The sequence below is a fragment of the Vulpes vulpes genome, chromosome 15 (genome assembly GCF_048418805.1).
Source record: "Vulpes vulpes isolate BD-2025 chromosome 15, VulVul3, whole genome shotgun sequence".
NCBI lineage: Eukaryota > Metazoa > Chordata > Mammalia > Carnivora > Canidae > Vulpes > Vulpes vulpes.
In genome coordinates, this window is record NC_132794.1 from 55,407,927 (window position 1) to 55,426,122 (window position 18,196).

General features: G+C 36.7%; 1 protein-coding gene across 1 annotated transcript in view; it reads right to left on the reverse strand.

Moving 5' to 3' along the window:
• Positions 1 to 18,196, reverse strand: part of FAM227B (family with sequence similarity 227 member B) — a 189,417-nt gene that overhangs the window by 149,310 nt on the left and 21,911 nt on the right. The window contains exons 6-8 of the mRNA XM_025998683.2: positions 15,206 to 15,241; positions 14,652 to 14,756; positions 10,939 to 11,037 (exon numbers count right to left, since the gene is read on the reverse strand). Of these exons, the coding sequence (XP_025854468.2) occupies positions 10,939 to 11,037; positions 14,652 to 14,756; positions 15,206 to 15,241 (240 nt within the window). The remainder of the gene's footprint in view (positions 1 to 10,938; positions 11,038 to 14,651; positions 14,757 to 15,205; positions 15,242 to 18,196) is intronic.

Consider the following 18,196-nt stretch of genomic DNA (forward strand, 5'->3'; position numbering starts at 1 on the left):
TATCCAATTTGTTATCATGCACTGTTCATAGTACTCTTATAATCCTTTTTATTTCTTTGGTGACAGTAATGTTCCCACTTTAATTTTCTGATTTTAATAATCTGAGTCCTTTCTGTTTTGTTCTTGGTCAATCTAACTGAAATTTTGTCAATTTTGTTGATCTTCTCAAAGAACTAACTTTTCATTTTCTATTCTCTATTCTCTATTTTATTTGTCTCCATTCCAATCTATATTATTTCATTCTTTCTGCTGGCTTAGGGTTTATTGTTCTTCTTTTTCTAGTTCCTTAATGTAAAGTTTGGTTGTTAATTTGAGATACTGTTTTTAAATGTATTCACAGCTATAAATTTTTCTCTTGGCTTTTGCTACATCTCATAAGTTTTGTTAGGTTGTGTTTTTGTTTTCATTTATCTCATGGTATTTTGTAATTTCTCTTGTGGTTTCTTCTTTGACCTATTGGTTGTTTAGGAACTCTATTAATGATGGGAGAATTAATTTGTACATCAAGTTTGGAAACAATTTGGCATTAACTTGTTAAGCTGAACATTTTCATATTTAACAACTCAGTAATTCCATTCCCTCTTCATGTATTTTGTAATTTCTGTTTGAGACCTGGACATCTTTATAGGACAATAAAAACTGAGGTATTTATGCTAGGAAATAGGTGTGGTTCTTCTTTCTTCTTTTGTCAGCCTTTATGGTTTGAGTCAATTAAATCAAGTATTGAGCTGTATTTGTGAAATACCGGCTTCCAGTTCCTCTTGAATTACCTTGTTTTTAAGATTCCTAAAGGACCAGCTTTTGGCTTTTTGATTTTCTCGAATTCCTCCTTTCTTTTCCAGTTTTTCCTTTTATTGGTTGCCTCTCTGATCTTTATGATTCCCCTTCTTCTGTTTATTTTGGGTTTCCTTTATTCCTCTTTTTCTAGTTTCTTATAGTAAAACCTGAGGTCATATTTTTTTGAGAGCTTCACTTATTTCTAGCATAGGCATTTTAATCCTCTAAATTTCTAAATACTGCTTGAGTTACATTCTACAGATTTCATTTTATTGTTTTCAAAGATTCTATTATTTTGAGAGAGAGTGCAGGTGTGAGCACACGCACACACTGTCAGTGGGGGAGGGGGAGAAGAAGAAGCAGACTCCCTGTTGAGTGGGGAGCCCATTGCAGGCTTGATCCCAGGACCCTAAGATCATAACCTGAGCCAAAGGCTGACGCTTAACCAGTTGAGGCATCCAGGCACCTCACGTCCCACACATTTTAATGTGTATTTTCATTAAATTCAAAATATTTCCAGTTTCTGATTTCTGGTTTGACCCAGAGTTACTGAGAAGTGTGTTATTTAGTTTCCAAATATTTGAGGATTTTCTGGATAGCTTTCTGTTATTCATTTATAATATAATTCCATTTTGGTCCAAAAACATACTGCATTTGACCTGAATTGTTTTAAATTTATTAGGATGTTTTCCTAGCTCAGAAAGTAGTTGGTAAATGTTTAATGTGTACTTGAGAAAAATGTGTATTCTGTTGTTGTTGGGAGGAATATTTAACAAATGTCAATTAGATCAATCAAGCTGGTTGACAGTGTTGCTCAAGTCTTCTGTATCATTACTGATTTTCTGTATAGTCTACCAATTACTGAGAATGAGGTATTGAAACATCCAAGTACACTTACAAATTTTCCTATTTCTTCTTAAAGTTTTAAATTTTTTTATTAAATGTGTTTTAAAGCATTTTTAGTAGGTGCATATATATTTAGGATTATTATGTTATACTGATGAATCAACCATTTTATCATTATACAATTATTCTCTTTTTTCCTGGTAACATTCTTTGCTTTGAAATCTACTCTACATGATGAATTAAAAAAAGTTGTAATCTTATAGCTTATATGACTTTTCTTTGTTGTTATATGTGTGAGAATGATGTGCTTTACAGCTTTTTGAATCTTTTCGGGAGCCCAGGGGCAATTTTTAAAAAACACTAAGTATATTGCAATATCATTACTAAAGTTTTTCTAATCAAACATCATCAGGGAAACTTTTGTCATTAGCCTATACATTGGCCAGCAATTTTTAGAACATAGTATTCTCTCCATTAATGTAATAACAGTAATAATGATGATGATGATGGTCACGATAGATGTACCCATTGAACACTTACTATATACATAGCTTCATACAAACAATTTTACATGCACTTTCTCATTTAACCCAACAAACATATAAAGTAGGTGATTTTTTTATTTTATCAAATATTTAGAGAGGTAAATAATTATGCCAGGTCACATGATTCACTAAGTGGGTAAAACTTGTTTTTGAAAGCCAGATCTCTTAACTCTATTATATTGAATCCTATGTTACATTTATATAGTATTTCATAGTTTACTAGGTGTTTTCTTATTTGTGTAACTTTTAATAAAACAACTCTAAGGAAAAAAGCAGGGTATATGTTATTTTCTACCTGTTTTTTCTTTTAGAGATGAGATAAATGAAGCTCAGAGAGATTTTTTGACTAGCTCAAAGTCTTAAAATAACAGGAAAACTAGATTTAAAATTCTAGCTTTCTGGATCCAAGTTCAGTAAATTTTCTACTAGATGAAATTACCACTAAAGAAGATTTTGCTTTATATTAATCATACAACATTTACTGAAATAAGTTTTAAAGCCACATTGAAGCATGTTATATTCTAGAGTATGATTATATATTTTTTCATATTATACTCTTGGTAATTAGATTGAACAGGTGGTTCATGGCTTTACTATATATACTCTAGGTATAAAATCAGTACTATTTATTCTTCCAAAACAGATAGAATTTATGCATTTTGCATCCATTTTAACATACATACTTATATATATCACATATATTTTTTTAATGGTAAACCCTCTTAGACATAAAATCGTAGATAAAATGCAATGAACAAAACAGATGAAAGAGGAACTGTTCTAGTTAAATCGTGGAGAGTTTCCTTCAATTTAAGTTGCTCCTTCAGTTCACTAGCACATTAGCAGAACAGTGATCCAGCTGAATATATTGCTTTTTACAACATGTCAAGTTATAATGTTTAAAATTATTATTATACTATTACATTTTAATTTCAGAAATCCGGTTTCTAGAGAATAGTTTGATTAAAGATTAAAAATTCTAGGAGCGCCTAGGTGGCTCAGTTGGTTAAGCGTCCAATTCAAATCTCAGCTCAGGTCTTGATCTCAAGGTTGTGAGTTCAAGCCCCATGTTGAGCTCTCTGTTGGGCGTGGAGCCTACTTAAAAAAAAAAAAGATAAAAAACTAATTCCTTGTTATTGCAAAATAATCCTGTAAATGTAGTGAGTCATTAATATTTTTGTGTTAAATCTGTTTGTTATTTCCTGAAAAAACAATTATTAGGAACATTGCTAGATTATATTTCCTTTTTTTTTTTTTTTAATTAATTTTTATTGGTGTTCAATTTACCAACATACAGAAAAACACCCAGTGCTCATCCCGTCAAGTGTCCACCTCAGTGCCCGTCACCCATTCCCCTCCAACACCCGCCCTCCTCCCCCCTTCCACCACCCCTAGTTCGTTTCCCCGAGTTAGGAGTCTTTATGTTCTGTCTCCCTTCGTGATATTTCCCAACATTTCTTCTCCCTTCCTTTATATTCCCTTTCACTATTATTTATATTCCCCAAATGAATGAGAACATACACTGCTTGTCCTTCTCCGATTGACTTATTTCACTCAGCATAATACCCTCCAGTTCCATCCACGTTGAAGCAAATGGTGGGTATTTGTCGTTTCTAATCGCTGAGTAATATTCCATTGTATACATAAACCACATCTTCTTTATCCATTCATCTTTCGATGGACACCGAGGCTCCTTCCATAGTTTGGCTATTGTGGCCATTGCTGATAGAAACATCGGGGTGCAGGTGTCCCGACGTTTCGTTGCATCTGAATCTTTGGGGTAAATCCCCAACAGTGCAATTGCTGGGTCGTCGGGCAGGTCTATTTTTAACTCTTTGAGGAACCTCCACACAGTTTTCCAGAGTGGCTGCACCAGTTCACATTCCCACCAACAGTGTAAGAGGGTTCCCTTTTCTCCGCATCCTCTCCAACATTTGTTGTTTCCTGCCTTGTTAATTTTCCCCATTCTCACTGGTGTGAGGTGGTATCTCATTGTGGGTTTGATTTGTATTTCCCTGATGGCAAGTGATGCAGAGCATTTTCTCATGTGCATGTTGGCCATGTCCATGTCTTCCTCTGTGAGATTTCTCTTCCTGTCTTTTGCCCATTTCATGATTGGATTGTTTGTTTCTTTGGTGTTGAGTTTAATAAGTTCTTTATAGATTTTGGAAACTAGCCCTTTATCTGATATGTCGTTTGCAAATATCCTCTCCCATTCTGTAGGTTGTCTTTTAGTTTTGTTGACTGTATCCTTTGCTGTGCAAAAGCTTCTTATCTGGATGAAGTCCCAATAGTTCATTTTTGCTTTTGTTTCTTTTGCCTTTGTGGATGTATCTTGCAAGAAGTTACTGTGGCCGAGTTCAAAAAGGGTGTTGCCTGTGTTCTCCTCTAGGATTTTGATGGACTCTTGTCTCACATTTAGATCTCTCATCCATTTTGAGTTTATCTTTGTGTATGGTGAAAGAGAGTGGTCCAGTTTCATTCTTCTGCATGTGGATGTCCAATTTTCCCAACACCATTTATTGAAGAGACTGTCTTTCTTCCAATGGATAGTCTTTCCTCCTTTATCGAATATTAGATGACCATACATTTCAGGGTCCACTTCTGGGTTCTCTATTCTGTTCCATTGATCTATGTGTCTATTTTTGTGCCAGTACCACACTGTCTTGATGACCACAGCTCTGTAGTACAACCTGAAATCTGGCATTGTGATGCCCCCAGCTATGGTTTTCTTTTTTAAAATTCCCCTGGCTATTCGGGGTCTTTTCTGATTCCACACAAATCTTAAAATAATTTGTTCTAACTCTCTGAAGAAAGTCCATGGTATTTTGATAGGGATTGCATTAAACGTGTAAATTGCCCTGGGTAACATTGACATTTTCACAATATTAATTCTGCCAATCCATGAGCATGGAATATTTTTCCATCTCTTTGTGTCTTCCTCAATTTCTTTCAGAAGTGTTCTATAGTTTTTAGGGTATAGATCCTTCACCTCCTTGGTAAGGTTTATTCCTAGGTATCTTATGCTTTTGGGTGCAATTGTAAATGGGATTGACTCCTTAATTTCTCTTTCTTCAGTCTCATTGTTAGTGTATAGAAATGCCATTGATTTCTGGGCATTGATTTTGTATCCTGCCACGCTACCAAATTGCTGTATGAGTTCTAGCAATCTTGGGGTGGAGGCTTTTGGGTTTTCTATGTAGAGTATCATGTCATCGGCGAAGAGGGAGAGTTTGACTTCTTCTTTGCCAATTTGAATGCCTTTAATGTCTTTTTGTTGTCTGATTGCTGAGGCGAGGACTTCCAGAACTATGTTGAACAGCAGTGGTGAGAGTGGACATCCCTGTCTTGTTCCTGATCTTAGGGGAAAGGCTCCCAGTGCTTCCCCATTGAGAATGATATTTGCTGTGGGCTTTTCGTAAATGGCTTTTAAGATGTCGAGGAAAGTTCCCTCTATCCCAACACTCTGAAGTGTTTTGATCAGGAATGGATGCTGTATTTTGTCAAATGCTTTCTCTGCATCCAATGAGAGGATCATATGGTTCTTGGTTTTTCTCTTGCTGATATGATGAATCACATTGATGGTTTTACGAGTGTTGAACCAGCCTTGTGTCCCAGGGATAAATCCTACTTGGTCATGGTGAATAATTTTCTTAATGTGTTGTTGGATCCTATTGGCTAGTATCTTGTTGAGAATTTTTGCATCCATGTTCATCAGGGATATTGGTCTGTAATTCTCCTTTTTGGTGGGGTCTTTGTCTGGTTTCGGAATTAAGGTGATGCTGGCCTCATAGAATGAATTTGGCAGTACTCCATCTCTTTCTATCTTTCCAAACAGCTTTAGTAGAATAGGTATGATTTCTTCTTTAAACGTTTGATAGAATTCCCCTGGGAAGCCATCTGGCCCTGGAGTCTTGTGTCTCGGGAGGTTTTTGATGACTGCTTCAATTTCCTCCCTGGTTATTGGCCTGTTCAGGTTTTCTATTTCTTCCTGTTCCAGTTTTGGTAGTTTGTGGCTTTCCAGGAATGCATCCATTTCTTCTAGATTTCCTAATTTATTGGCATACAGCTGTTCATAATATGTTTTTAGAATCGTTTGTATTTCCTTGGTGTTGGTAGTGATCTCTCCTTTCTCATTCATGATTTTATTAATTTGAGTCTTCTCTCTCTTCTTTTTAATAAGGTTCGCTAGTGGTTTATCTATCTTATTAATTCTTTCAAAGAACCAACTCCTGGTTCTGTTGATCTGTTCCACAGTTCTTTTGGTCTCGATATCATTTAGTTCTGCTCGAATTTTAATTAACTGTCTTCTTCTGCTGGGGGTGGGGTCCATTTGTTGCTTTTTCTCTAGTTCCTTTATGTGTAAGGTGAGCTTTTGAATTTGAGTTCTTTCCAGTTTTTGAATGGATGCTTGTATTGCGATGTATTTCCCCCTCAGGACTGCTTTTGCTGCGTCCCAAAGATTTTGAACGGTTGTATCTTCATTCTCATTAGTTTCCATGAATCTTCTCAATTCTTCCTTAATTTCCTGGTTGACCTTTTCATCTTTTAGCAGGATGGTCCTTAACCTCCATGTGTTTGTGGTCCTTCCAAACTTCTTGTTGTGATTAAGTTCTAATTTCAAGGCATTATGGTCTGAGAATATACAGGGGACTATCCCGATCTTTTGGTATCGGTTCAGACCCGATTTGTGACCCAGTATGTGGTCTATTCTGGAGAAAGTTCCATGTGCACTTGAGAAGAATGTGTATTCAGTTGAGTTTGGATGTAAAGTTCTGTAGATATCTGTGAAATCCATCTGGTCCAGTGTATCATTTAAAGCTCTCGTTTCTTTGGATATGTTGTGCTTAGAAGACCTATCTAGTATAGAAAGAGCTAGATTGAAATCACCAAGTATAAGTGTATTATTATCAAAGTATTTCTTCAGTTTGGTTATTAATTGGTTTAAATATTTGGCAGCTCCCACATTTGGGGCATATATATTGAGAATTGTTAAGTCTTCTTGTTGGATAGATCCTTTGAGTATGAGATAGTGTCCCTCTTCATCTCTCACTATAGTCTTCAGGGTAAATTTTAATTTATCTGATATAAGGATGGCTACCCCTGCTTTCTTTTGAGGACCATTTGAATGGTAAATGGTTCTCCAACCTTTTATTTTCAGGTTGTAGGTGTCCTTCTGTCTAAAATGAGTCTCTTGTAGACAGCAAATAGATGGGTCCTGCTTTTTAATCCAGTCTGAAACCCTGCGCCTTTTGATGGGGTCATTAAGCCCATTCACGTTCAGAGTTACTATTGATAGATATGAGTTTAGTGTCATCATATCTATTCAGTCCTTGTTTTTGTGGATTGTTCCACTGAACTTCTTCTTAAAGGGGAGTTTTAAGAGTCCCCCTTAAAATTTCTTGCAGAGCTGGTTTGGAGGTTACATATTCTTTCAGTTCCTGCCTGTCTTGGAAGCTCTTTATCTCTCCTTCCATTTTGAATGAAAGCCTTGCTGGATAGAGTAGTCTTGGTTGCATGTTCTTCTCATTTAGGACCCTGAATATATCCTGCCAGCCCTTTCTGGCCTGCCAGGTCTCTGTGGAGAGGTCTGCTGTTACCCTAATATTCCTCCCCATAAAAGTCAGGGACTTTTTTTCTCTTGCTGCTTTAAGGATCTTCTCCTTATCTTTGGAATTTGCAAGCTTCACTATTAAATGTCGAGGTGTTGATCGGGTTTTGTTGATTTTAGGGGGGGATCTCTCTATTTCCTGGATCTGAATGCCTCTTTCCCTTCCCAGATTCGGAAAGTTTTCAGCTAGGATTTGTTCAAATACATATTCTGGCCCTCTGTCCCTTTCGGCGCCCTCGGGAACCCCAATTAAATGTAGGTTTTTCTTCCTCAGGCTGTCATTTATTTCCCTTAATCTATCCTCATGGTCTTTTAATTGCCTGTCTCTTTTTTCCTCAGTTTCCCTCTTTGCCATCAGCTTGTCTTCTATGTCACTCACTCGTTCTTCCACCTCGTCAAGCCTCGTCGTTAGGACTTCTAGCTTGGATTGTATCTCATTTAATTGATTTTTAATTTCTGCCTGATTGGATCTCAATTCTGCAGTCATGAAGTCTCTTGAGTCCTTTATGGTTTTTTCTAGAGCCACCAGTAGCTGTAAAATAGTGCTTCTGAATTGGCTTTCTGACATTGAATTGTAATCCATATTTTGTAACTCTGTGGGAGAGAGGGCTGTTTCTGATTCTTTTTTTTGAGGTGAGGTTTTCCTTCTAGTCATTTTGCTCAGTGCAGAGTGGCCAAAAACAAGTTGTATTGGGAAAAGGAGAAAAAGAGAGAGAAGGAAAGAAAAGAGAGAAAGAAAAAAGAGAAAGAAGAAAACAAAGGGGGGAAAAAGAGAAGAAAAAGAAAGAAAGGAGAAAAAAGAAAAAAGGGGGGGGTGGGGGACGCAATCAGAAATCAAGAAGAAAGAGAGAAAAGAAAAAAAAAAGGCACAAAACAAAACAAAAAAACAAAAAACAAACAAACAAAAAAAACACGGGGGAGTATCTTCCGATTCTGTGTTCTTTAAGTCCCTTGACTTCCCTTGGAACTTGTCCCTCTAGCTGGTCTTCTGGGGGAGGGGCCTGCTGTGCTGATTCTCAGGTGTTAGCACTTGGGGGAGCTGCTCTGCCCCTGCCTGGTGCAGGGCTCAGTGGGGGTTGTTCACCCCGTGAGGCCCCGGGAGGAAGCCACAGTGGCGGGGGCAGCTCTGGGACCCTGAAGTCAGCCCCCGCAGTAGCTCCGGGGCTCTCCGTCTGCAGGGCCTGGAGGCTCCCAGGCGGGGCCGCTGATCTGCTCAGTTCCAGGCAGGAGCGTCCTCGCTGTCCTGGGCCCTCCCGGCCTCTGCCTGTCCCGGGGGGAGGCCGGATCCTGGGCTGTGTCCCGGCGCCCTGTGCTCCGGGGCCTGCGCTGTTGGATTCGCGCTCCCGGCGGTGCAGCCTCCTCCGCGGAGCCGCCGCCCGAGCCCCTCCGAGCTGTTCCCGGAGCCGCGCAGCCCCCTCCGCGGAGCCGCCGCCCGAGCCCCTCCGAGCTGCTCCGGGTCCCGCCGAGTGCTGCAGCCCTTAGGGAGCTCGGCGCACTCTCCCGGGGCGCGGTTCCTCTGTTACTGTCCCAGGGAGCCCGAGGGCATCCCCCCTTTCTGGGGATCCTGCTCCAATTCCCCGGGAGGCCTTTCCCCCGGGAAGGTCGGTGCAGCTCCTGCTCCTCCGGGACGGGGCTCTCCTGTCCTGGGGACACTCGCCCCGGCCTCAGCCCGGCTCCTCGCGGGGCCCCTCCCCCTCGGAGGCCTTTTGTGTCTTTATTTCTTTTTCCCCGTCTTCCTACCTTGATAGAAGCGCGAACTCTTCTCACTGGAGCGTTCCAGCTGGTCTCTCTTTAAATCTCAGGCTGAATTCGTAGATTTTCAGGATGATTTGAATGTTTTCTAGGTAATTTGTTGAGGACAAGTGACTTGGAGACCCTACTCTGCCGCCATCTTGCCCCTCCTCCTATATTTCCTTTTTATATATAATCTCAGCAGATTTAAGTGGGAATGTAATGTTTCTCTGTTTTCATGGAAAAATATAAATTTAGGGTCTAGATCTAGATCAAGAAATTTCAGGTAATGAAACTCTCCTGATTTCATAATTTTCCCTAGATAATTATCTTTATTACTGATATAGCATTCCCTATGCTTCATCCAGAGCTCCTAACAATATCATAAATATGGACAGATACTCTTTTAGAGTTATTCTAATCTATAGTTTATTCTAATATAAAGCCCTAACTGAATGGTTTGCATATAAAACTAGTTAACATCCAGTTTCTTCATGGTGTAAAATTGCTGTGACAATCCATAAGCAGATTTGTGTGAGAAATTTGAGCTGGGGCAAGGTGGAGAGTGGAGTCTATTTTCAGGCTTTCCTGATGGGGTGGTACAGCTTCTTAATGCTTAGATTGTGATCCCTGAGGTTGCTCTCATCTTCCACTCTCCCAGATCCAGAAAGCCACACAACAGACATTGGTATTCACCACTTTTTCTGGGCTCACATATTCTCTAACATAAGACTCATGTGCTGCTTATTTCCATTCTCTTATTGTTTCCCAGATACCTTTCCCAAATATCCAGATGTCTTTCTTTTCTTAATCCTAATCAGAGCTTTTTACCTCTCTGAATCAAGTAAAGACACTTTCTCAATCTGCTCTACAGATTATTTTCCAAATGAAACTTCTTTCAGTGTCATTGATTTGCAGTGGGTTTTCTGTTTAACTGTTTGTCAGCACATTATAGTACTAAGTTAAGCTACAACTTCAGTATTCATTATACTGCTTGATTTCACTGATATTTTTGTAATTAATGAAAACTCAGGATCTTTGAAATCCATATTAAAGTTTTAACTCCTCTGAAAGAACTCTAGATTTTGAGCAGGATTCATAACATGTATGGAATACTAAAAATCCAAATTCTGTGAAAGGATCTGGAAATATATTTTTTTGTACCAGTGCCACCTCTACTAAAAAATTAACTGTGCCACAAATCAACTTAAAAAAGAAGTTTGGGCAGCCCGGGTGGCTCAGCAGTTTAGCGCCGCCTTCAGCCCAGGGCATGATCCCGGAGAGCCCGGATGGAGTCCCACGTCGGGCTCCCTGCATGGAGCCTGCTTCTCCCTCTGCCTGTGTCTCTGCCTCTCTTTCTCTCTGTGTCTCTCATGAATAAGTAAATAAAATCTTAAAAAAAATAAGTTTAAAAAAATAACATTATACCTTAAATTTATGCAGAAACCACCACCAAAAGGAATCATGTAAAAGAGCAATAGAGGCTTCTGAGAGAAAATGGGTCTTCCAGATTTTGAAAACCTTTTCCTAAGGAACAAAAGATATAGAGATCAAATTAAAAAACATTATAAAACATATTAATGCAAATAGGCCTTATAAAGAGTATGCCTTCAGTGGTTATAGACTAGCACTGTTCAATGAAATTCTATTGTGCCATATATATAATATTACCTTTTCTAGTAGCTACTTTATAAAAGTAAAAAGTGAAATTATTTTTAATGAATATTTTATTAAACCAAATATATTTAAAATGTTATCATTTCAAAATATGGGCATTAAATTTTTAATGAAATATCTTACATTCTTTTGTGGGAGTAGGTCTTTCAAATATTGTATATTTTATACTTACAGCACATCTCAACTTGAATAATAATTTTTGTCATAAATACTGGATCAGTGTTCAGACTTCATAAAATACATAGTTGTGATTTTGCTCCAACCATAATTGAAGGTTTTTAATAACTAAATCAAATATTAGTTTTAAAATTTATATATAAATTAAAAGAAATAAAATAAAAAACTCATCTCAGTTACATTAACCACATTTCATATACTCAGTAATTACATTTGCCTAATAGCTATTGAAATGATAGTGTAGGCTAGACAAAGAACAGCAAGATTCCAAAAAACATGGTACAATTTCTTTTTATACTAAAGACAGATACCAACAATCTTGAAATTCTATATCAACAAGCCCCATCACAAGTCTAGACCCCATCTATACAGAATGTACTCTGTAAGAAATTGATAAAAAATTGTCAGATAAGGTAAGATCCATTTTCCATGACTGTAAATCTTGGCTTAAATAGATATATTCAATGGATCATTTTTATCTTATTTTATTTACCTAAAGTTTTTAAATGCCAGATTCAATAGAGTTCAAGACTTACTTTAAGGAAACCCATAACAAGGAATTCCTGTTCCTCAACACATGTCTACAAAAAGGACATCATGCAGACTTTTACACCAAAAAGATTACTTATTATGTATTCTGTGGGGGCACTTCTCTTCCATTGGCTACTAATTATAGTATGGAATTCATTGGTACCAGTTTAAATTTAGCACTTAACAGCTTAGATTTCATATTTTTTAATTACAAAAACATATGTGGAGTACATAAAGAAGAAAATTGAAATATAGGGAGGAAAACTGAATAATTTTGTCTAAATTATTTGCAAATTTCAAGCAAAGATGCAATTAGTGTACACTAAAAAGCATGGTTGCTTCTATTCCAAGTTTGGTCATGTTTCATATCACTAACTTCCTTTTTCAGTAAAATTTCAAATTCTTTAAAAGTATATCAATATTTAGTCAAAACAACCAAAAAATGGAAATTAGCTAAAAAAGCTCAAACCCAGTTTAAGAAGTTGAATGGTTCTCTCCTCTGGCCTCCTCATTTTGGGAAACTTTTTTGATTCTAGTAAATGTAAATATACCTTAAAACCTAGATTATCTAACTTGGTTCTAACATTGAGCTTAGGTTGGACAAAATTACTTCTTATTTTCTCTTGAATTTCTGTTCATGTATATCAGTATGCCTGTGGCTTAGCTTTCTTCTCTTATTCATAATATAGGTCATTTTTCTTTTTTTTTTTTTATTTATTTATGATAGTCACAGAGAGACAGAGAGAGAGGCAAGAACATAGGCAGAGGGAGAAACAGGCTCCATGCACCGGGAGCCTGACGTGGGATTCGATCCCGGGTCTCCAGGATCGCGCCCTGGGCCAAAGGCAAGCGCCAAACCACTGCGCCACCCAGGGATCCCTCATTTTTCATTAATTTTAATTCAACAAAATTTTACTGAGCATCACCTCTTCTGGGCGGTACAGAAGATAATGGGTACTTTTATCAAGGAATTTAATTAATGACTGTATGCACAGGAATGTGTTTAGATGGGTATAAGTGAATTAATCAATTCCATGGATTCCCATACCTTCAATCATGTAACAATAAACCTATATAACCTTCTCTTTCCAAGTTTCAGATCCATAAATTCAGTCTCTTGATCTTACTATAAGCATTTCTATGAAATAATCTTCCCTAATATTTTTATTTTCCTACACTTATATTCTCTTTATTTTATCATCTACTTATTTTAATGCTATTGCATTGGACATACTATAATAAGCCAATTTAAATTCTTTTTTGAAATCAGGTGGGGGTACTAACAAATAAAACACTGGTATCTATGCCCAGATATACCCAGATATTTGCCATACTCCACCCACTCCCAACCAATATCTACTCCTACTCTTCACTTTCTTATTTCTTTCAATAATGCCAGCATCCTCCAAATTAACCATATTAAAAATTCCTCATACTGTGCTTCTATGCCTTGTTTATGTGATTGCCCTATGATTTGTGTTAGATGTACATAGAACCATATTTAAAATACAGTACCATCTTAAAACACAGAACAATGTTAGAAACAATATTATAGGTTTCCCAGAACATTTATAAACTTATTTTAACAATAATTTATCAATTTCTTTTTATAACAATAAAATCTTTTTTCCTGAGGAAATTGTGGAAAATATAATCAGAGAAACAAATAAATATGCTCCTGATCCAGGCATAACTACAATTAGCATCTATAGTTTTTCTCTACAAAAATGGGATCAGGTAATCATATAAAGGGGGCAGACTAAGGCTTTACTTTCACCAAAATCCCACAAAATATAAAAGAGAATTGAAAAACATTTGGATTAGCATGAAAAATAAGAGTGTCATTACTGAATCATTCTAGATATAGTTGTTAATTGAGGTGCTTAGTGGTTGCCTAACTGAAGGGTACACAGAGGATCCAAATCAGATCAATCACACTTCTGGAACACTGCATCTTGAACAGAGTGACAAAAAGGGGTTTAATGGTTGATTATGCTCCTTCTGATGGACCATAGTAGGAGAAAAAACAACAGGGATTTTATGTTGAGAAATGAAGAGGCACAGGAAGGCTGAAAGTGAGGGATGGGGAGGGATGAAGAGGTAAGAGATGTACTTGGTCCCTAGAAGGAGGGGTTTAGGTGAATTCCAAGGCCACGTCCATCCCAGAGAACTATCTAGAAGGAATCTGCCTAGAGTACAAGGAATATTGTTGAAGCCTGCAGGAAATAGAAACCTTGTTAGGTAACCACCTAATATGTAAGGGAGAAATCAGTATCAGGTACCATCCAACTCTCATCCTACCCTTGGCAAGCAGTGGGCTATGATCTAGTTACCTTCCTATGCTTGCAGTTTTTCAACTGGCAATCCTATTACTCAAAAATTCCCCCAGACACTTGGGGGTTCAAAAGGTGAGGTTATGGAGAAGGCTCTAATAAGTTGTTCTGGGGTCAAAATAAGCAGACTAAAATCTCTTGAGCTAATAAAGCAAGCAGAAGGAGGGGAAAACACTTGTTCCAGTCACATGCCAAGACAGTGCACAATAGCAACTTCAGACTCCTGAGGCAGTAACACAGAATCTAATGCATTCTTTTCTGGTGATCAAGGTAATAAATATCACTGGTCTTTTCCTGCCAGACTTAATGCCCTCAAAGTTCAATCATGCTTATCACCTAATTTGTTATAGCTTTAAATAAAAATCTGATTCATTAAATCATATTCTCTAAATGTAGCATACAATACAAATAATGTTTACATACATCAAAGTTATGGGCTTTTAAAATAAAAAGATAAATTCGTTCAGCATCCAAATGTCTGGGTAGTTGAGTAAGCTCATTTGTTTTGAATCCCGAGAAGTTGCAATCCTAGAAAGAAGGAAATATCACAGAATAGTAATTACTTTACCCTTTTCAGTATAGCACTCTCACAGGACTACAGAAGACAAATATTTAACCATAACCCATTAATTATTTACTTTCATCTAATAAAATAACTATCTTACTTTAAAAAAAATCTTCCTATTTCCTGATTCTCTCAAATTAAGAGCCCTGGCATATTCATATGCCAAACCCAAAAGCAAAACAAAATCATATTTCAGAATCAACTTTGACATAACTCAAATGATCAAGAATTTTAGCTAGATTACCCATAAAGAAATGGACTAGGCAGAAGGAGAAAGCTTCTATGCTATTCCTACTGCTCTCTCTCAGGGCCCCATCTGTATTCATAGCTACATCTATATTATTATAAACATTCTTTTATTTCTAGATAATGCTTTTGATACATAATCTTATAGAACAGAAATTTTAAATACCTCTATAGTCTTCTTTGTCTCCATTTCATCTGAAAGCTGGAAAACATTTAAAATAAAATCTTTAACATTCTAAATTTTTATATTTTGTAAATTTGTTGTTTGTGCACGCACATGTGTGTATGTGCATGTACATGTGTGCATGTGTGTGTATCTCCTACTAAAGCCTAGAATGTTGTTGCTGTGCTAGATGCTAGGAATACAAAGATGGTCCTTATTCTCAAGCTAGTCATAGTTCAAGAGGGTAATCAGATACATATACAAGCAAAACACAAAGAGATAAGGGCTATAATAGAAATATAAAACCAGTTATTTCACTTTGGGTTCAATAGGAAATAGACTCTGAGGTAGAGTTTTGTATTCAGAATGTCTATCGGGAGTGCCTTTGGAATCAGTATCTATCTATGGAAGGCAAGGGGAGAGGCGTAATTGGGAAGTTGGAGAAATCAGGTATGATACAAGTCTAATAGCTTCAATGGACTCTAAAAAGGGCTCTAGAGCTGAAAGGGCCCATCATAGTTGTCCTGTATTGGGTTGAAAGAGCCAGGCCTTTCTGCCCCCAACTTGATCAGTCACTGGATGTAGGTGGTTCCTGGAAGCGTATATCTTCGGAAGAGGAAGTTCTCTGCAGATGTAGCAACCCCAAAGGGGCTGACAGCTGAGGGGTGCCTCCTAACAGCATTCTTAGCAGCTAGGACAACAGATTCTTCCTTCATGGGGAATCTGAGTGGTGCATCTCTATGTCCACCACACTACTTTACACAGAGAATAAGTAGCCTTCTGTGTACATTAGTTTCTGACCATCTAGACATGTTGATAAGTTATTAATTTTCACAACCTCACTTCTTTCAGAACAACTAAGCTCACAGGCAAAACATACACACATATACACACACATTATACAATACACACAGAGAAAATGACATAGAAAACACATTTTAAAGAATGGTAACAGATTGTTAACAGAAAGAGAATGACATTGTCATTTTAAAAAGTATGCAAAGGAATAAAAAAAGATTTAGAGAAAATGAAATCAATTATGATAAGAAAGAAGGCTTTGTGTTTGAGAGATATGGATATAATAAGTCAATGAGGATGGGGGTCAATTTAGAAAGTTGTTAATGTTAATCTCAAAATCCTGGCTTTATTCTGCAGGAAGCAAGGAAACCCTGGAAGTTTTCAAGGAGCATAATAATAACACAAAACTAGTTCTTGATCATACAACCTGGAAAAGATACCACAAAAATATAAATAATATGTGTTAAAATCCAAATAAAAAATCAATGAAACACATTTAGCAATAAAAATAATTATAACTTTGGTCAGTATAATTAATATACAGGTCATTGCAATAGATCCTTGGAAGTTATCTGATAAAAATTTGAAAGTCAGAAATTTTGAAATTCTTTTGAAAATTAAAAAAAAATTACCAGTGTTTTCACGTTCCCACAACCTAGAATGGATTACTGTTGACATTTGTTTTTGACTATATTTTAAATAAAATGTGAAATTATATAATAAAGTTCAGATTCTCTTTTTACCATGACCTTTTTTCCCCAAGATTTTATTTATTTATTCATAAGAGAGAGAGAGAGAGAGAGAGAGAGAGGCAGAGACATAGGCAGGAGAAGCAGGCTCCCTCAGGAGATCCTGATACAGGACTTGATCCCAGGACCCCAGGATTATGACCTGAACCAAAGGCAGATACTCAATCACTAAGCCACCTATGTGCCCCTACCATGATCTTTATAGTTCTATTCATGTGTTCCCTTTCCTTGAAATAGTCACTATTATTTGTTTGGTTTGCAACCCTTCCATTCCATTAACATACTTTTACATATATGTGTACATATATTTAAAGAATATAAACACTTCTTGTGTGGTTTTATAATTTTAAAAAATGATATCAACGGTATATATTATTTGGTAATTTGCTTTTTTCCACTCAACATTATGTTTTGACAATCTATCCAAGTTGATATTTATAAAATCTGTTACCTTCCACACAGCTTTTCTACCAACCTGTCTACTCCTCTCTGGAAAATATAAATAATAATTAAAATCAACAGAAGTTCATAGTCAATGTTTGCCAAACATTCACAGAACAAATGATATCCCATATAACTACTATGCTCTATAGTCAATAGACTGGAAAGAGAAATAAAGCTAAGTAATTCAAAACCAAAAGAAAATATATCTTATCAAACATGGATGCAAACATCTACACAAAACAACAGTAAATCAAATCCAGTAATGCAATAAAAAAATATACTCTAAGAATGTAAGAATGCCTCAACTTCTGAAAAGCTATTCGTGTAATCTGCCACATAGATTAAAGGTTAAAAGTAGCTTCTCCTATCATCACAGTGGATTATTTTCCTCTCCATTTCAAAGCATGGAGATTTTTTTTTCAAGTGTTTGAGCACAGCGATACCTGTATCTAGATCTCTAACTGATCTACCTCTAATCCACATCATGTAATAAGATAATGAAAAAGTAATTTCACTGACATTAGTAATAAAAATTTAAGATACCTAAGGATAAATTTAACAGAGAATATTTAGAACTTATATGAAGGGATGCCTGGGTGGCTTACAGGTTAAGTGTCTGCCTTCAGCCCAGGGGGTGATCCTGGAGAACCTGGATCGAGTCCCGCATCGGGCTCCCCAAATGGAGCCTGCGCCTCTGCCTGTGTCTCTGCCTCTCTCTGTATGTCTCTCATGAATAAATAAATAAAATCTTTAAAAGAAAAACCTTATATGAATAAAATCACACAAATTACTGACCACCTAAAATAAAATCCTTATATTTTACTCTCTTATTCAAAAATAAAGGCTAGATAAAGAATTAAATACACACACACAGATATCTTGCAATAATAACAGAGCAGAAGACAAGTGAATATATCTATAATCTTGTGACAAAGTCTTCATAAATATTATAGCACTAACGGCAGAAATTTTCAATAGAAAATTATAGATCCATAAAAATGCA